At 32.6% G+C, this 21,420-nt stretch overlaps 1 protein-coding gene across 3 annotated transcripts in view; it reads left to right on the top strand.

The window, feature by feature from the left end:
• Positions 1-8,533: 8,533 nt before the first annotated feature.
• Positions 8,534-21,420, top strand: part of LOC129216999 (integrin beta-PS-like) — a 61,577-nt gene continuing 48,690 nt past the window's right edge. For 2 of the 3 annotated variants that reach the window (XM_054851225.1, XM_054851224.1), the window contains exons 1-6: positions 8,534-8,619; positions 11,199-11,262; positions 12,915-13,000; positions 15,208-15,312; positions 18,464-18,548; positions 20,198-20,426. In XM_054851225.1, the coding sequence (XP_054707200.1) occupies positions 8,590-8,619; positions 11,199-11,262; positions 12,915-13,000; positions 15,208-15,312; positions 18,464-18,548; positions 20,198-20,426 (599 nt within the window). In that variant the 5' untranslated portion in view covers positions 8,534-8,589. The remainder of the gene's footprint in view (positions 8,620-11,198; positions 11,263-12,914; positions 13,001-15,207; positions 15,313-18,463; positions 18,549-20,197; positions 20,427-21,420) is intronic. The other variant, XM_054851226.1, reaches the window with a different exon arrangement.

Genomic DNA, 21,420 nt, shown 5'->3' with positions numbered 1-21,420 from the left:
TCCGGCAGTTGGAGTGAATTTAGCCGGAAATACGGCAGGACAACCTCCGGGAGCTTTATCGGTGTTTCCCACGTCGTGCTTCAGCTTGTATCTGGGCTAGAGACGGGTCAATACCTTATTGAACTTGTTACTGGAACTCTGACATAAATTATTCAATTGTTATAAGAATTTATTCATTTAATATTCAGTGCATTGTCTTCCTATCCACCAATTTTCGTCTCAATCGGATCACTCCTTCTTGGTGCGTCGATTTTTTTTTGTTATAGAGTGTATCGCCAAATGATCGTTAGTCTGAGACGCTATATTAGTTTTGTATTGAAAATAAGTAATAAATAGCCACAAAAAAATGAGTAAATAGGCTTTTTAGAACACCCGATCGAAAACAAAAAGGGAAGTGCACAACTGGAACGTACGCACACCCCACATGCAAAATTTTAATCTTTTACAGCTTACCATTTTTGAGTTATATGGCATATGAGAGATACATACGTACATCCAGCCGCAGGAAACAACGCAATAATTAACTTGTTTGGTACCTGAATGCAGTATTAAAAACTCTTTCAGGGGTGACTAAAATAGAAATTCATACTGAAGTTTAAGTAAACAATTTTCTATGAAAACAATAACTCCATTACTTTGCATTAAATAGTAAAACAGCAAAAGGTCATTTTTTTCGAAAACATCGGCCAATTCCATCGGCTTTTCGATGTTTTTAAGGCCGATGGGCCGATGTTTCCTGCAAGTTTGCATCGGCCACCGATGTCGATGCCGATGGCTAAATTGTTGAACCATCGGCGCCGATGCATCGGCCTGGCCGATGCATCGGTCGAGTCCTAATATATATGTGTTCGAATTTTAATGTTCGATAAAATTAGAATTTCAATTGGTAAATTAAGAATTTTCTCCATCCCAAAAATTTTAGTTCGGGGGGCACATCTGTCTTTGAGTTGGTGATGATATGAACAGACAGTTGATGGTTCGTTAATAAGGTTCACTCTCAGGGGCTGGACTGACACTCAGTTAATCTACGCCCTAACAGCCTAACACTGAAAGAAAAAAAAAAGGCAAAAAATAAATCAAAATAGGAAAAATATCCCAACTGAGTTTCTGTAGAAATTTAAAAATAAAAATAAGAAAGGAAAAAAAAAAAAAAAAAGAAGAGAAGAAAATAACTCTAAACAAAATTCTAAAAACAATCCAATTAATACATAACTAAACAAGTGGGTAGAGGGAGTTCTCGATCTCTCCTCTCTCTAACACAAACGAAAAGCGTGTTTGAAACTCTAATTCATAAAAAAGTCTGTGTGAGATCCCCCACCCACCCCTTCGCCGCAACATCATTAAAGATCGTTCTAAAACTTTGTTTTTTAAACTTCCATTTAAAGAAAAAAAAAAAGATGGAGACTCCCATAGATGAACCGTATTAACATAATCAAAGATCGTCAAAAAAAAAAAAAAAATTAAAAAAAATGTAACTTAAATTTCCAACAATTTTTCGGGAAAGAGTCCCTGAATGCTATCATTTCCCCCGACATTATCAAAGTTGACCATCAATTGCGTTATTAAAAGACTTCAATTTCGAAACAATTCAAGGGAAGTCCTTAAACGCCTCCGCCCCCAATAAACATTTGGTTTTTAGGATTAAAATTTTACATGGTGATTTTTAAATTTTATAGTGTAAGCTAGTAAATCAGGGGGGAAAAATAGGCAGTCATGGGTCTGCCGACAGAAGTGCAAACTTAAAACTGCAAAATAAATTTAGTGTGTTTGTGCGCGCGCATGTGTGTGGTGTGTGTTTAATTTTCATTTAAAATTAATTGTGGTTTCAAAAAACAAAATTTTATAACTTGTAAATTCAAAATATCAGCTAGGTACAGTCTAGTTTTTACGTTTATCAACAATTCGAGCATCAATTAAATACATTTTCGTGCGGTCTATTTCAGTTCATTTATAAAGTGAAAATTGATGCAAATATAAGAAATATTTGAAAATAAATTCTTATAGCTTGTGTTATTCAGTTTTCCATGCATATTTATAATAAACAATACATATACCGAGCTTTGCACATAACCAATTTACTGTATTACTCTTCTTTAGCCGACATGCCGTGAGATTGACCAGCATGCCGGGCAATTCCAATTTTGAGGCATGTCAGCAAATATGGGGGTTCCCCGCCCCCCTCCGAAAAAAAAGTGAGATTTGTAGATGAAAAGACAGTTGGCAAAAGTCAAATCCCGATTAGTTTGCCCTGCTTTTATGCATACAACTACGCAATCTATTTTAAGTTTGCTTTGAATCATATGCAGCTGCATTAAACTGGTTTTGTATGATGACATGAAAACGGTTTGGTGATGTGTTATTTGAAATTTGTTTTAATTTTTTAAAACATCGATTTTAAGTTTAATTATATTTAAAAGTTTCAGTTAATCAATTACAAAAGTTTCTAAAGCCTTTAGAAAAAAAAATCAGATTTGAATTTAAAAAAAAAATGATTTAAATCAAAAAATTCTATTTTTTTTTTATTTTTTCAAAAATATCATAATTTTTTTACGCCTCTGATCATCATCATTTTTATAACAATGTTCCAAAACTGATACGATAGGCTTATGGTAACTAAAATAGGAATTTAAAGACTTTGATTCGAATCTATTTAAATATCTTGTAAAGACAGCATCAATTGTAGTTTTATATCTCGTTTTGGTCCCGCCTTGTCTAGTGGTCAGAGGAGTCTGCGATGAGAAGGTCCCGGGTTCGAATCCCGGTTTAGGCATGGGTGTACTTCCTCTCTCCTGCTGCCAGCCTAGCCGGCACAAGACGACAAGAACAACATCTAGTTGTGGAAAGATTGCAACCATTGGACATAGTTATATTAAACTAGTAGTAGCCGCACGGCGATGCTTGTGCTAAGAAGTTCAAGGAAGTCCGTTAAACAAAAACTAAAAAAAAAAAAAATCCAAGCCTCTCCGTCCCCTTCTGATGTGAAATGATCATTTTTATTCAACTTGAATGCGTACACACCTTTTCAAAAGACCTATTAAAGTCTCTCTGGAATTTAAAACTATTCGCCAAAGCACATAAAAATATTAACAGTAGCTTTAAAACTCAAAATAACCCTTCAACTACATAGTTTAATGCTAAACGTGCCAAGCAACCACGCTACCGTAACCTAGCCCTTTAGCCAGTGAAGCAGTTGTTTTCCCCTGCAGTTTAAAGTGTTTCGCCAAATAAACAATGCTATAATAAAAACGTTATATAGAACAATCACAATTGAATAATTCGACAAATCAAATTATTTACTTCGATAAGTAACTATCTTAAACTATAAGAACAAAAACAAACGTTGAAGAAATAAGGAAAACAAAACTCAATAGAAAAATCCTACAAAATCAAATTATGTACTTGAAGATCGGGGGAAAAAAAAAACGCATTCAAAAATCTGTTTTACAAAAATTTCGGTCAGTCTGATTAAAAAAAAAACCTATAGCCTTCCTCAATAAATGGACTATTCACCACAAAAATAATTTTTCAATTCGAACCAGTAGTTCCTGAAATTAGCGCGTTCAAACAAACTCTCCAGCTTTATATTATTAGTTAAGAAAAATAAGACAATGATACGTATATTTTTATATTATTTTACAAATCATTTTTAGCATCGGTTAGGATTTTCTCTGAAAAGTATCCTCCAGATTTGCCTCATGGCTAACTCGAACCTATGCACACAGGTTCGCGAAGACCGAACTTTTAGATCGAGCCACCATGGCTATTTATATTCTGCGTTCCAAACATTTTGTATCATAATATAAATTTTCCCGTTTTCATAACATTTTTTATTGCTGTTCCACTCCTATTAGTCATAGCGTGATGTTATATAGCCTATAGCCTTCCTCAATGAATGGACTATTTAACACAAAAAGAATTTTTCAATTCGAACCAGTAGTTCCTGAAATTAGCGCGTTCAAACAAACAAACTCTACAGCTTTATATTATTGTATAGATTCTCTATTTAAAAATTCAATTAATGGTAGACTTATCATCTGTAAAGTTGATGTTGAAATCTCCACTGAAAATCATAGGCAAATCATCAAGGTTCTTCTCACTTTTATTTTGAAGTAATGAACAAGCGTCTTTGTAAAAAAAGAAATAAATTTTCATATTCAAAAATTCAGTATTGCGTTTATAGGCTTAGCCGGTGAAATACAAATAGCAACCATTACAATTATCTGTCCATTTGCAGGGTGGCAACGATAAACACATGTACTACCGATTTCAGAAAAATTAATTTTTTTTTTCCAATCTCAAAAAATACCTAAAGCGTCTAAAGAAGTTTTCCCTTGAAAAATATTGTTTTAGCTTAAAAATGTTTTCTTCTGGAGAAGATGAAATGCGCTGACCCGGATGAGAATCGAACTCACGCTCACTCAGGAATCGGATTATGAGACTCATGCGCTGCTGACAGCGCTTCCGCAGAGGTCCGCAGTTCCACACGAAAGCAACGTATAAAGGAACTGAGAGAAGTCGCGCATGCGCTATGTTCCAAATGTCGGCTTCAAAAAGTAAGTGAAATCATTTGTCTGTATCGGATAAAAGTAAATTAAGACATCGAAAGAGATGCAGAAAACAGAACTACGGAATAACAGCAGAAAATATCTTGTGCTTACGTTACTTTTCTTCGCCTTCAATCATTCATTTGAGTAGTACTTAACTACATTGTTTCAATGTGAAACATTACCATTGCTAGAGAATAATTACAAGAGATTTTTTACAATTGTCGTCAGCAAAAGCTAAAACTTTGAGATCATCTGTGCGAGATTAAATTAAAAAAGAAAAAAAGGGAAATTTTTTTCTTCTTAGTAGGAAAAAACCTGTTATTATGACGTTGGAAATGTGATCTTGCAAGTTCATATTGTTACAAATTCTGTAAATAGTAATTATTTTTGGGATTAATTTGTTGTAATCTGGCTAAATTAGGCGTTTGTTCCATTATTTTGCATCTAAAATTATCTTAATAACGTAACCTGTAAATAGCTTCTTGTAATATACATACAACCCCCCTAACATTCGAATGAAGTATGTGGTACCTCCATTTCTGAATGATAAGGTTTGTGAATGATTAAAAAAAAAAGAAAATGGAAGGAAACTTCGAGAATCTTGTGGAATATTTGAGAGGTCTCTTTCGAGAGTTATAAATAAACACCGTTGACGGCGGGAGTTAGTCTCGAGTTAGTTTTTGCTTGTGAATCGTGTCAGCGGTGCGCTGGAGAGCATGTACTAGCTCTGTTTTATGAAGCCTTTGAGCTGTATTTTTGCGTCTTTGGATGTAAATACGTGTGTAACCGTTGAGTTTACGGTGTTAATTGATATTTGCTTAATTGCTGATGATTGATTTAGCAGTTGGAACTACGCTTCCTGTACATAGCTGTAAATAAATCTCCTGTGCTTTCGCAAGAACTGTGTCGTCATTTAAAGAAAGTTTAAAGTAGTATCACGAACTCTTAACAATATGTTTACTTTTGATCGATCATGGTCAGGGTTTGATTACCCTGAATGCTTGGGAAGTTTGAGCTTTCCCCTAGAATTTTCAGAGGGCCTAAAAATGACTGAAAAACAATGTTTAAAAACGTCAGTTTCTGTTTTTTAAATGTAAGTTCAACGATACTAAAACATTAGAATAAGTTCAGTGAAAGTTGGCTCAACTGTATTACAAGGTACTTTTATAGCAATTCATTTGTGAAGCGGTGAATCTGATTTTTCAACTGCCCTTATTAGTTGAGAATTACAGTACAAACATATGTAGTATACAAAATTTCTATACGTCGTTTAGGGGGGGGGGTGATAAGCTTTATTCTAAAATAGGCTCGACCACTTCTAGAAATCCTACTTGTATGTAGCATTAGTGAGTTTTGTTTCAACATGTATGGAATTTTTAGAAACGATTGTCCTAAACGAATGGGGAAGGCCACAAAATGTGACTGCGCTTCCCCTAACTTCAGAGGTTAAACGGGCCCTGAGCATGACAAAAAAATGCCTTTCTTTATAATCCATAATGGTTTAGTTTCTGTTTCGGCATCGGCACATATCAGTTTCTATAACCTGTTCAATGAGAACTGATTCAAAAATAAACAAAGCAATGTGTCATTAGGTGACACTACTGTATGCTTGGTACTGGGGTGATTCTCAACAGCACTGATTTTGATGAAAAATTTGAAGCTATAAAAGGTTTTGAATAAAGGTCGGCTTTTGAAATTTGGTTTTAAAATTTAAAAACACACACACACACACACACATACAATAATTTGTATAAGCAGCACAACAGCATATTCAGTGAAAAAACTTAAAGCTGCAATGTTAAGGATGAAACAGCAAGCCTTTATGTTTTTTTAATGTAAATGCTTGTTACTTTTATATAATGGCTTATAGACCGGTTATAATATAAAGGCTTGCTGATTATTTTTAAATATTTAATTTTAAGCAATAAAAGGCTTTGCTAGAAGATCGGTTTTTGAGATTTCGTTTTAAAATCGTACTAATAGCTTAAAAAAAAAATTAGTACCAGCAACAGAACAGAATATTCAGTGATTAAACGTTCAATGAAACGCAGCATGCCTTTATACTTATCTTTCTGTCACCATAGATGCATAAAATACCATACCACTCACATACCAGAGACACATAAAAAAAATTATCATGATGCTTCTCTTCTAAAATGTGTATCAACAAACTTTCATAAGTAAAACACACGATATTGATGCAAAATCTGAACTACCTCTCTGGAGTGAAGTACTCCATAAAGATTAATTGCGTACTCTGTAGGATTTCTGTTTTGATAAAAGCGCAAAAATTTGTTTTTCGTTTTCCAGCTTCAGATATTGCGTTTGGGATCTCAAATGATTCTTTCAATTATCCTCCTGGTCCTTTAAATGATCTAATTGAAAGCTATTTCTGTAAATTTTGACATTGGATCGTTTTTGAAAATATTTTTTTCCCTCCAACTTAAAAGGTAGTCATGATTATGTTCAAATTTTAAAAGAAGGCAAAGGTGCGTTAGCAAAAATAGTTCTTTAAGAGGTAAAGGTATGAAAAGTTTTAAGAAAACTCGCTTGCGTTTTTGCTGCTAGAGAATTTGCTTGTTTGAAACGAAATCTTTAAACGGAGCGAAATTAATGATTTTTCTGTTTAATTCAGGTTTTAAAACTGCAATACAACCTCGCTTATCCAGACTAACTGGTTCCATAGGAAATCCGGAAAATTGAAATTCCGGTTAAAATGCAAATTTAAGCAAAACACATCTTTAAATAAGCAAACTAAAACCATATATTATGACAAAAAACATAGTTTGTGACGAAATTGCACAAAATTATTTACAAAGCATTTAAAAATAAATAATTTTCACATTATTTCTTAACGAAGAATTAATTCTTTGTCTTCTGCTTCAAACAAGGGTGGTGTTCGTATAAAGCACGACCACCCAAGCGTTTTATCTTTAAGAGATTAAAATAAAAATCAAATGTTTGGTGTGCGAATAGTTGCTATCATAATGCAACATAATTATCCTATCCATGTGAACATAACTTGAAAAACGAGCTGATGTGTGCATCACATGACTTCCCTTTACTCTAATTTAATATCATTTCCCCATTGCTGGCAATTCTAATGTGATTCAATAGTTTACTCTCTAAATATCACCAACAGTGGACAAATTGAAACAGATTTAAAAAAAAAAAAAATCGCCAATTTTGTAGCTAAATTGGCGACAAAAATTGGCAACCAAAAGACTGGCGATATATCGCCAAGTGTCCGACAAATTATAACACCACTTGAGTTTACATCGAAATTAACAATGATTTCCCCCCAAAAAGAGGCAAAAGATCCCTTTAGAAACACCCGAATACAACCAAAAGGGGAGGTGTACAACTAGACCCCACTAGGAGTCTACGTACCAAATTTCAACTTTCTAAGACATGCCGTTCTTGAGAAGTTATGTGACATACATACGCACGTACGCACATACGCACATCCGCACATACATGCGTACATACAGACGTCACGAGAAAATTCGTTTTAATTAACTCGGGAATCGTCATTACGGATATTTCGCGTGTCTATACGTTCTTAAAGCACTTATCCACGTCTGGTCGAGTAGGAAAAAAAAAACTCAATATTCATTCGAGGGTGAGTAAAATGGAAGTTAAGGTCGATTTTGGAGTGAAATTTTTTTCGCGAATACAATACTTCCTTTTTTTTTAAAGGAAGTAAAAAGGGCTGCAAGTTTGATCCCATTATCCAGAGATCCGGATTAACGAGGGCCGGATAAAAGAATATCTATTGTATTGTGAATTACATTTACAGCAATATCCTGGCACGTATAAGCCGTCATATTTCTTGAGGCACCGACCAAAATTAAACAATGAATTGTGACAATAGCTTTGAAAGTGTGCGGAAATGCAACCAAGACGTGAGCTTCCTTTTTTTTTTTTTCAAATGCATGTGTGCGGTTTGATATCCGGCAAGATAAAGTCACAGCAAACGTTACAATGCCTCACACTCCGTAAAGGCGCACCCTCCTCTTCCCGATTAACACTAAGACTGAAAATGGATATTATTTGGCTCAAAAAAAAGGTGGTAAGTGGTTGAAATTTTTATTTTAGTTTTATCAAGTAATTTCTCTTTCGTTGAAGATTTACCGCACTATTTTTCAAACTATCTGGAAAGAAACCTCTAAGGTAAATTAATTAATATTTTGTACAGACTTAGTTTTAAAAAAAAACATGCTGTATTGCTAAATTAATGGTGATTAATTAATTATTCACCATTCATGGTGACTTAATTAGTTAAAATTAAATTTATGGTGACTAAATAAATATTTTGTAAAGACTTGCTCGTTTCAGCATGCTGTAGCGACTACATAACATTTAAGCATACTTAGGGGACTAATATTCCCTACAAAATGTATCCGGAAAAACTCTGGGGCTCTTCGAAGAGTTAATAAATATTTCGTATTGACTTTGGTATTTTTGTCGTGACTGCAAAAATTTACAGTGACTTTATAAATATTTTGTACTGACTTGGGTTCTGGGGGCCACGATTGGAGGTCACTTTGACCTCTCGAAGATATTTATTCGGCACATTTTGTCTGACGATTCGGCAAATTGGAAGATACTAGTGCAGAACTGCGTTTTGATCCTCTCATGCCTAGATTAGATCCTCTCATTATACGAAGGTAAGTGAATCATCGTATTTTATTACTCAGTAAAATTTGAAGTTTCATTCGGCAAATTGAGAATTTTCTCCGTTTAAAAAGTTAAGGTTCGGTGCCTGGTTTATTTTATTTATTATTATTTTTTTAATATGCTGTAGTAACTACAAAAAAATGTAAGCAAATTTTGTTGACTAATATTCTGTGCAAAATGTATCCGGAAAGACACTGCGCCTCTATGGAGAGTTAATGAATGTTCCAAACAGACTTAGGTTTTGTTTAATTTGTTGTACAAGAAGCTTAAGCATATTTAGTAGACTAATATTCTACACAAAATGCATCCGGAAAAGAAAGAAAAAAAAAAAAAAACTGGGCTCTTCGGTGAGCTAAAAAGTGTTTCCTAGAAACTCATGTCTTTTTTAGCATGCTGCAGTGACTACAAGACATTTAAGCATATTTGGTGGACTAATATCCTGCGCAAAATGTATCCGGGAAAACAATGAGGCTCTATTATGAGAGAATAAATGTCTCTACTTTTTGCATACAGTAGTGACAAAAAAAAATCAATTCGAATTTTGACATCTGGAATTCAAATTATGTTTTTTCAATCACGAGTGTGTGTGTGTGTGTGTGTTAGTGTCTATGTGCAGGCATGAATGTGTATGTAGGTGTGTTTGTAGGTGTATGTGTATAGGTGTATGTTTGTATGTGTGTAGGTGTGTGTGTATGTATGCGTGTGTGTGCAGGATATGGACGCAACATGGAGACTGTTTTCGCTAGAGCAGCAGCATCGTGAGGCCGGTCGACGGTGGTGCTGCAGAGGGAGGCGACTAAAATCCAAAAACTACAATTTTCGAGCGTTCTTCGAAAACCTACCTGCTTTCGGCCACCCTCCCCTATATATGAACAAGAGAATATGAACTGGGGAAAAATACTTGTACAGAAAATTTTTAATGAAATGTGAGAAATGAATTTCACCATTGTCAACCAAGCGCAGCAATTTCAGTTGCTTGAAAAAGTAGGATTTGAAGCTCTAAAATATACAAGATGTATTCAGATAAACATTGAGGACGAAATTAATCTTTTTGAACATCATACGATTTCCGCTGGATTATTACTACTTCAAAACTCAATAGTAAATTATTTAATGGGTAAAAGTTTTTTAAGGGAATAAATAAGGTTTATGAAACAAAAACATAATTTTCCAAAGTTTATTCGAGTTAATATAAAATAATAAGCAGGTATGAAACGATTAAAAGTTTGTTCGAATTCATATTTTCCAAACGTCCGATTTATTCCACTCGAACAAAATATAAATGTTGAATTTAGTTACATACCTTACTAATTGATATATCAGGCAGTATTTCTTATCTTAGACTTAAGGGTGCAAAGATTAAAGTTTAAAAATTCTTACTTTTTTTACAATTTTTGCAATTTTATGTTTTTTATTAAATGTTTTATGTTAAAATTCAGATTAAAAATATGAAAGTACTACTAACGTCAGCAGTAGACTATAACTCCTTCTGAACAGTCAAATTTTAAAGCTAGATGCAAATGCTACAATACAATAAAACCTGGGAAGTTGACCACCCTTGTAAGTTTTCCACCTGTCTAAGTTGACCACTTTTTTCAGCTACGGAATTAGCCCTTATCATATTAATCAACCTTCGTAAGTTGACCACCTGTTTAAGTTGACCCCTAAAGTAGTGCACCGCAAGTGGTCAATTGATACAGGTTTCACTGTAATGGCTTTTCGATTTCTTTCGGTAAGTCACAGTGATAGATAAGTGAATAAACTTATAAATAATAATAAAATAAAGAGTTTGAAAGACCAATAAATAAGTATCCACCAGTGGGTCAGCCTATCGTATTGTGACGCACACTAACTCTACATCTCAGAAAATCCTGCTAAGAACAGGGCTAAAACCTGTTCTTAGCCCTTTAAGTTTCAAACACTTTGCAATAAAAAAAAGAAAATAATTAAATGACTTACCTTTCATTTCAGAAATCTAATGCTGCGAATGTATTTTTCCTATTCATGCTATTTCTTGTCCATTATTCAAACAAAGGTAAATATTTTGCAAATTTTTTTTTTATATTTTGTGTTTCGAACTTTTGTTGATGTTACCCATCATATTCGCCCAAAGAGAATTATTATACATTTTCCTGGAATTTTTGCTTTGTGTTACGAAAACATTCTTTGAAAACGAAAGAATTTAATTTCATATTTTCAATTATGAATTAATATAAGAGAAGAAAAAAATAGCGCTGCAGAAGAAGAAACGTTTGCTGAAAAGAAAGTTGGTTATTCATTGCTTACATTTGCTTTTTTTCCTTTCCAAAAATAATTACAAGTCAATGAAGTAAAGAACATTAAATAATATAAACAATACAGCTGCACTGAAGAATTTTTATTTTGGCTTAAAATATTTCAGCACACTAGCTCATGCATTACTTCCTTTAATATAAGGAAAATATTCGCATTAGGATTTCATCCAAGAGGAATTGTGGCATATCTATGGGCTTGTAGTATTGTGTTGTGATATTTGTTTATTATTTTGTATATTGACGCTTTTACCAGTTTACTAACTTGTTTATTTAATATTTTAAAGACTATATCTTAAGTTACTTTTTCAGTCTAAAATCTGTAAATTCCGCTTTTTTAATTAACGGCAAAAGAAAATGAATGATAATTATAAAACTATTTTCGGCAATAAAGTTAATAAACTAATTTTAAAGCTGGATGGATTTGTGGAAACAACATTATAAATGCAAAGCAATGGGTGAAAGAAAAAACGTGCGAGTTCAATTTACTGCCTTTCATCCATAGGCTCATTTTTTTAAACTTTCAAATGGGGATCCTTGTTACTCGTGTGTGAAATTGTTTTAATTTTTTGTGTTGTTAAAGGTTGTTTTAACGTCATTAACTTTTAGCTAAATAGGTGAATTTTAATGCATTTACAGGATAAATGACTAGTTATGAGCATGCTTATTAAGTTTTTCTTTAAAATTTAGATACAAATGTTGCAGTTCTAACTTATAGAAACAACTAATTCTAACGCTGTTTAAACTAAGAAATCGCACTTTTATAGCTGTGATATTTTCATTAATTTTCAATTATGATTTTTTTTACATTTTTTAAAATAAATTAGAATACATTGATTTTTGACTAGATATGACCCCAATTGCTTATTTATAATCATACTAAATACTAGCAACGGTCGAACTAGCTGAACTTAATTATTTTCAAGAAATACGCAAAAAAAAGTATTCAACACCATAAAAACACGTATTTTCTTTTACAATATAATCAAATTTAAAGATTATTGGCTTACCAATTGGAGCAGCATAAAAGTTCAAAAAAAAAAAAAAATGGCTAGCTAACAAATCGCTTTTGAAAGGTTCGTCTAAACAACAACAACATAAATAAATAAAATAAATAGAACTAGTCTACTGCTGCCTTTCTTTTTTATTGTTTGTCAAACATAGTTCATGTTTTATCATCAATCCTAAATAATATTTTTTAGTAAGAATGGTCAAAACATTAAGTATGGTCTTATATGCCCATAACTAAAATAATTATTTTTCATTGACTAACTATGAGTACATTCGCTTTAAAGGACCTTTAATGCCCCAATTAGAGGTAAAATTACACCTACATATTAAAATTTCAAAGATCATGTGCTAGAAACTTATATGGTTTAACACTATGCATTTTTAGGTGTTTATTGCAACAACTGCGATATAAAAGAAACATGTGGGCAATGCATTGCGGAGAGTCCTGATTGCGCATGGTGCTGGTACGAGGTAGGTGTTTTGGAAGAAGAAAAAAAAAAGGACAATATTAATATGTTTTTGTTTATAACTTGTGTTTTGCAAAATATTTTTATATTTAATTTCGAAGAACAGTTTAGAAGCAGCATCGACAGACTGTTAAATTTGAAATACCGCAAATATATTGCCTTAATAAATATTTAAAATTTATTCATTCGATATAAATTTTTAAATTGTAATCTTAAAGATGAATTTACTGATTGATTATGTAAAAGTCATTCAACATGCAGAATATTTCGAAACTCTTATTAAGTATTCAGGAAGTGAGCGATGTGAGAGATCATGTGGATAACAAAAGGGTTTCTTGTAGCCCCGAAACTAGTGTATTAGCCGTTATTTTCCTGGGTCATTTCTGATATTTTTATTTTTTGAGTCACAGGTATAGTTTCTTTAAATCTTCTCCTTACCTTCAATCATTTCTTTAGGGTATTTTTGGACTTCTCCAACGTTCCACTCAAAACATTGTATTGCAATTTAAGATTTGTAGTCGTAAACTACTTTTTGTTTTTCGAAAATCTATATATTTAAGCCTTTAATTGGAGTTTTAACTACTGGTTGTGTTTCTCTAAATGTTTTTTTTTTCATCTTATTCCTAAAATTTGTCTTATTTTTGTGTTATTTAGTAATTAACATTATTCGTTTACTAAATCATTTGCCAAAAACTGCATTTTCCTTGGTCTTGGAAGTTAATTTTTGCTTTATTCTGCACAAAAGAGATGCATAGAATTTTAATTTTTTAAGCAATGAAGCACATGCAGTTTGTATTTTAAATAATTTATTTAGTTTTTACTGTTATAATTTCAAGTTTTAGTGAAAATTTTACTGCCAGATTTGCACTTTAGCACAGAAACTTCGATCGATTTTAATTTTGATTGTGAGTGCGCTTTAACTAATACAGCATCGTTATTTGTTAAACACCAAGATTTTTTAAAAATACTTGTTGAAATATAATATCAATTAAAGTAGTTTCAAACCGAGATTAAGTCGTATGATTCTTTAGAAAATTATTTTGATGTTGCTTTTTCGTTATTCGTAAATTCTCGCTAAAATTTCATAGTACTTACTAATGATAATTTTTTGTAGAGTTCAAGTTTGTAAAAGCCCCCTGTTATTATTACGTAATATCACTATCATTTGTATCGAAATACATATTACACAAAAATGGGTATTTTCCACTGTCATAAGACGGCACTATTTCGTGTCTTTCTTAACTTAGGTCTCTTACGTCCAAGTTCACGGGTTCAAACCAAGTCGCAGGCATTGGATTTTCGTGAGGCAGAAAATCGTATGCTTATACGGTACGTTCAAGATCTGGATGTAAAGGCATCCGGTGCAAGCAACTAAATTTTACCGGATGTCTTTATATCCAGAAGCTCAAAACTTTGAATTGAAAAAGGGGTTCCTGGAAACCCCGAAACACGTGCATTCAGTAATCTGTTTATTTGGGCTAAGAAATATTGGATATTCCTTGTTATTATAGTGGTAATTTTAGAAAATTGGAATTTTGGGTCCGTGAAAAAAATTATTACACCTAACACACTTTTTTCTAATTCCTAGCAGGTGTGTTTATCATCGGAAGGGGGGGGGGATTATAACACTCTTTCATAGGATAAAATATAATTCTTTTTAATAAAATTCAACTCAAGGCTATGGGTCTTTTTCTTATAATCAATACCGTTCGTTATTATATCATTCGGGTAAAAATATATAGGGTTTAATTAGTATTATGAAAACTATATTTTCTGTCTACACTAGAAGTATATTGGTGCATAATATTTCTGCATTTTAAAATAGATTAATTGGATTTACCTCATGTGAGTTTAGTTAACATAGTATAAGGGAAAGTGGAGGGTACTCTACGGTGCCCCCTCCAAAAAATATTTTTATGTATCGTCTCTTGTGCCACATGCAACATTGAATGTTAGCCGAAGGGTAATGCATTAGACCTGCAAATGGTGAAGAGCCGATATGCAGCCTCACTAAGAAACAAAAAATAACTTTCATAACTCTTGCGCTTTTCATGGACAAACATTCAATGAAAGTCTGGAAGATATTTTGAATAAGTAGTTTTAATTTTATTTTTGTATTAGTTTAGGTTTTCCATATTCGTTTATGCTCTACTGTAAATAGTTTTCGTGCCGTATTGTCATTCTTGTTTTTAATTTGAAATGTGATTTCAGAATTTTACAGACACAGAAGGGCCGAGGTGTGATTATGTAGAAAATTTAAGAAAAAGGAAGTGTAAAAATATCGTTAATCCAAAAAGTTCAATGGCATACGTGCAGGTAAACTTTTTAAGCATGCTGTACTAATATCTGTTTTTATTCTTCTACTTGTCTTATTATCTTTTTTTTTTCTTTTTTTTTTCAATTTTTCAAAAACTCTATTTGAAACCTTAAAAGGTTACTTTATCAGCATTTCCAGAATCTACTATCCGCTTTTGTCATTGTATTTTTTTTCTTCAAGAATTAGCAGCAATTTGAAATAAGATCAGATACTTTGGGAGAAAAATAAGCAATTCAAGCTTAGATTTGAATTGTATCGCGTAGGAGATGTAAAATGTAGAGCTGTATCACAACAATTTCTTTCAAAGTATAAAACTTTCGAACTGAACAAGTAAAAAATAAACAACGTGTCGTCTTTTAGCCTGAGAAACCTCAATTTTCACTACCATTAGTTCTAGATACATATATTTCAACGAGCTAAAATGTTCAAAATAAGTTGTAAATATATTAAATGTTTAAAGCAGAACTTTTTTTTTTAAACCGACTTCAAAAACGGAGGTTAAGAATTTGTCGGAGGCTTTTTATGCATGTTCTGTATTATTCAAAGACGCCTGGACCGAATTGCAAAATAATTTTTTTAAAGGGTAGACTTTCCAGATGGTACCAGAAGGGTATAACCCCATGGTAATTTGATCTGGGTTGAAATAAGAGGTCCTGAAGAAATCCAAGAAACTTTAACTTTCATACGTTGTGGCTACGTAGACCGACTTACGTCAGTGTTACGATAACACAGAGGTCACGTGGTTTCGCCGTGACCGGTGCATTTTCTCGGTTGTCCTCGTCTTGAACGATATTTAATTTTTACCTCATTGGGAAGTTTGATTTTCACGCTCTGTCTGCTAATTTTAAAATTAGTTTTAATAATGTATTTAGTACTTATGTAACAAATCAGAAAAATAAATGTATTTTTCAACGACAATACTTGAATTACAATTAATATAATCCATTTTTTCCACGAATAAATAACTTTCTTTCGTCATTAAAACATCAAGAGGTTTCTTCTTTTTTTTTTCTCCAAATTTTAATGTTTCAGTTTTTAAATGTATTTAATGTTCAATTCAAGGGGAATGGAAGACGGAAATCCCTCAACTCCCCCGACGATCTAATTTATGTTCCTTAATTCGTAGTGTCCGATTTCTGAAGTTTGATCACTATTCTAGATTCAATATTTCGTAATGCCGCCAGTTTAATTTACATTTATTGTGATACTAATTAACAGACTTCTTCGGAATTTTTTTTATGTTCTTTGTTCCCCGATTGCTCGAAGGCACCTGGAGCGATTAGGAAAATACTTTTTCTGTTTGAAACGGTATACTTCCCCGGTGGCCCAATGGTTATCATGTCCGGGTCTGGTGAGGGATCTTTGAGAAATCATATACAACACCACAGTAGATACACTGTTTCTAGTATGGTGTTGATCTATAACGAGGCCAAATAAAAATAAATGAATTTTATCACAAGTTATCACGTAACACTTCTTATTGTGAAATATAAATTACTATACACAATATAATTATTATGAAATATAAATATAAAAGGAAACATTTCACATTTCAATGGTTCTAATTAAATTAGCACACAAATAAATCCTAAAGAGGAACAAGGATTTGTTTTTAGTGCCAACCGCATAAATTTCATACGCGTTAATAGATTTTTTTTTTATCGACTTTAAAAAAGGAGGAGGTTCTCAATTCATTCGGAATCATTTTATGTATATCCCCAGATTTATTCTCTAAAGATTATAAGGTTCTCTCCCTTTTCTTTATTTGAAATTAAGCCCTGAACGGGATTCAACTCTTTTAGACTATGAGTGCGATATGATTTAAATTTTGGCATTTTACCCTCGTTATTTACAAAAGCTGCAATAAGTATCAATAAGAAACCTATTTGTTATTTCCAGAAATAACGGTTTGAAGTTTTTTTTTTCTTTTTTACTTCCAGTTACTGTACATAGAATAGATTTTTAAATAAACCTGTGATTTCATAATGCAATAATTCTTGAAACCAACGTTCTAGTTGTTAAATATCAACAGTACAGAATTAGAGTACAAATAATATAAGTTGTAAATATTTCGTTGATGTTAAACCTTCACGAAAGTAATTTCTTTCACTCCATTTTTTTCTCATTTCTTTATCTACTGGGAACTTAAGCATTCTCCGTTTATTTGTGTAGATGTTAGAACAAATATTTGCAATACAACGACCGTTATTTATGAGACAGCTTTTTGAAGAATCAACTCACAATCAATAGAACCAAGCGGACAAGGTGGCATTAAAACGAGACGCCTCGTACTTATATGAGTCTAAAATCAGACAAGATCTAGACAGTGAGAAGAGGACTGTGCATTTCTTTCGGTCATAAAATTTAGAAGAGGAGAGAAAAAATATCTTCTGCATTACGGGTTCGAGAAAGTAATTCGGTACACGCTTTTTTTTTAATGAAAAACTTTAGATTTTTACCCTGGAACGTTTTAGCATACAATTTATTTGTAGTTATAAAATTTTAACAGAGCAAATTTTGTTTTTGATGCTAGAGAGTTAAAAAAAACTCAATAAATTAGTTTTAAATCAAAAAATTAAAATTTGATTCATTTTTCAAGATAAACCACAAATTTGGATAGAAATGCTTTTTTTGTGAGGATTTTTACTACACATTAAATAAGCTTTTCTAATTTTTTTCCCCCAGAATTTGAATTTTGCTAGAATATCGTCGCTAGCGATTTCTTTTTAAAATGTTCAAGTAAATCCACGCTGTGGGGAAGTCCTTTTTATGCGCATTTTAATGAAATAAACAAACAGCTCGGTTCTCTATTTGCCCAACTCAAAATGTTGCTGCAAGCATGCAGTATGGAATGCTTTCAAAACTTTACTACGCGAATTGCAGTGGCGCGCGAATACTTTTTCCTCCAAACGAGCACACTTCTCAGTAAATTACAAATTCCCATCACAGCTCTTTTCGTATGTACTTAAAGCATTTTAAAAAGAACATTGTCATAAATGAAAATGGGATGAATTATTCTAAAATCAAAATTCATAAAAGGGAAAGAAAAAACGCAAAAAGAAAATATAGAAACAAACTTACCCTACATTTATTTGTGATAATTTTTATCGACAGAAATCAATCATTTTTTTTACTTTCATTTTTTCACAGAATTTAACGCTGAGCGATAAAGGAGCAAAAGAAGACGAGGCTATTCAAATAAAACCCCAAGAAATTAATATACGCCTTAGACCAAGTAAGAAATGTTTTTTATCGATATTAATTGAGAATTTGTATAAGCTCTAGGGCTTTGTTTTTTTTTTTTTTAATAATCATCATTTTACTCTTATGGTTGTACAGCAGTCATATTAAGTTTAGTACTTTAGTATCACAAAAAATGGCGAAATCTTGAAGGAAAAAAATATATACAGGTGACTATTTACGTTGATAGTTTAAAAAAAAAACAAAAACCTTGGCTATGAGCGTGAAGAGTCAGTACTGGAATAACAATTTAGACCAAGTTCCTATCAGTTAAGAGATAAGGAAAAATAAAAAAGCTCGCGAAACTGCAATGGTTTAACACATATTAGTTAGCCTCTACAGTGAAACCTGTGTATAACGATACTGTATATAACGATACTGTCTATAACGATAACCTGTCTATAACAATTTTTTTTTTGGCCCCAGCAAAATGTCAGCATGAATAATCAAACTGTCTATAACGATAACCTGTCTATTACAATATTTTTTTTAGGTCCCAACAGTATCGTTTTAGACAGGTTTTAGTGTACTGTGCTTTCACGCGAAGACAATGATGAAAATATATACACTACCATGTACTACCACCTGCTAATAGAAAGAATTTGTTACCGCAGAAGCATGAAAAACTCATTGCTCTAAAAGTTTTGCAGAGTCTGTCACTGTCATCAGTTGATAATTTTTAAAATTTTTTTACTTCAAGTTATCTAAATAGAACATACTATGTTCACATGTGGTCTATTTTCTCCTATTTGTAAGAATAAGCAGTAAAATCATAAGAGGGGGTAGATTATGCCTAAGGCAAGTGGGAAAATGAAAACAATGGAATGTGCGGAGAAATTCTGAAGAAAGTTCACTCGAAATACGAAACAAAATCAACTTTTCGAGGCAAAATAATAATAATAAAAAAAAACATTGAAAAGATGTTCCTTGTAACACCAAAACACGTCTCTGCAGTAATTTGCTTTTTTTTTTTTGTGCTTCAAAACGTTGGATAACTGATTATTTTAATTTTCAGCACAAAAGTATTCATTCGTTAAGTAGAACTCTGATTGTCCGAACTCCAACTATCCAAATCGCTGATTGTCCGAATCGCTTTCAGAATTTGGGTAAAAATAGGCGATTCGCATAATAATAATCCTGTTGATTCATGTTATCATCTTTCCCTCCCCAAAGCTTTTCAAACAGCTTACTTTCATCAATATGTTCAGCAAGCAATGATTTTTATTTACAGTACGGAATGTACATAGTACATATTGTAATAACGTATAGCATTGTAGTACGCTTAGCAAGAAAAACGTTACCTTTCTCTTTGATTAATTAAAGGCTTTTTTTCTCTCATTTTGAACATGCGTACAGTAATTGATTAAAATATAGCGTTTTTTCACAAAAATCTAACTATCCGAATTTCTGATTATCCGAATGGAGCCTAGTACAAACTGACTCGGATAATTGAAGTTCTGCTGTAATTTTATTTTGCTTCTTAAGTTTAACTATTGCAGATTATTTTCCCCCAATTAATTAAAGTATCTAAGATGATTTATTGAAATTTTTTTAAAAATATGAGAAAGAATTTACGGCGCCCTAGGGAGACATGGTGCACAGTTATGGGAAAACTTTTCTTAGTTCATTTCTTATTTATTCTAGAGACACCCATGGTTTTTAATGTAGAGTTCCGACAAGCTATTGATTATCCTGTTGATCTTTATTATTTGATGGATTTGTCGAATTCGATGTCAGACGATAAAGACAAGTTGGCCGAACTGGGCAACAAATTAGCTTCGGAGATGAGATCAATCACATCCAATTTCAGACTCGGATTTGGATCTTTCGTAGACAAAACGGTGGCACCGTTTGTAAATTCCTACCCAACAAGGTTTGTTTGCATTATTTTTTTGAATTTATGTATCTGAATGTTCAAAAACAATAGGATAAGTAAAATAGGAAATAAAACGTTTAATAACACAAAATTGTAGATTTCTGCATACACATGTTTCGGGGTTACGAAGAACCTCTTTTCTTATGAAAAGCACACTCATGTCCAAAATTAAGGTCAAAAACATGTTGAAGAAGAGAATATTCGACGTATGGACTAGCCCTAGAGATCTCCAGTTACCAATTTCATTGAATATGTTTGGGATGGTCTAGGAAGAGTCATTGCATAGCGAAATCCCCCTCCCAATACTCTCCAAGAGTTAAAAGCCGCGTTTTGGAAGAATGGGCTTTGTTGCCGCAAGCATTTATAGACACCCTCATAAAAAGTATGCAAGCTCGTTGTGAAGCTTGTAAAGCAGTCCTCTGTGGTCACACTCAATGCTAGACAGGTTTTACTCGAGATGAATGCATTATCTCTGATTCATAATTTAACCCTGTTTCGTGTACCGTTTTTCTTAGTTCCCAATTGAAATATATTTTCAGTGTTGTTATGTTTCTACGTTACTTCTCCCATTGTAATATACTTCTGTGTGAAATTTCGTGGCCACACAGTGAGAAGTTTTTCAGTTTTCGCAGATTTTATGTTTGTGACCTTAATTTTGGACACGAGCATAATTGAGCTTATGGATGAAAAGATAACAGACAAAAGCGACTTTACTGTATACTCCGGATTGAATTTGAAAATCGCATGTCTCTAAAAAAAATCCCTTTTTATTAAAAAATTGAAAAACAAGTTTACAAATATATGTAAAGCAAATAGGAGTCGTCAGAAAATCATTTATTTATTTCAAAAACGATTATAATGAATCATATTTACAATTGTGAAAATAATAATATTTATACTGTGGCGGATTTACTAGTTTGGGTACTTGTCGCGATGCATTTAGGGGGCCGTTTTGTCGATCACAAATCTATGAAAAGCATTTACCATGTGC

Source organism: Uloborus diversus, chromosome 2 (genome assembly GCF_026930045.1).
Source record: "Uloborus diversus isolate 005 chromosome 2, Udiv.v.3.1, whole genome shotgun sequence".
NCBI classification, from domain to species: Eukaryota; Metazoa; Arthropoda; class Arachnida; order Araneae; family Uloboridae; genus Uloborus; species Uloborus diversus.
Note: the sequence above shows the minus strand (reverse complement) of the source record. Positions and strands in the feature narration are given on the sequence as shown.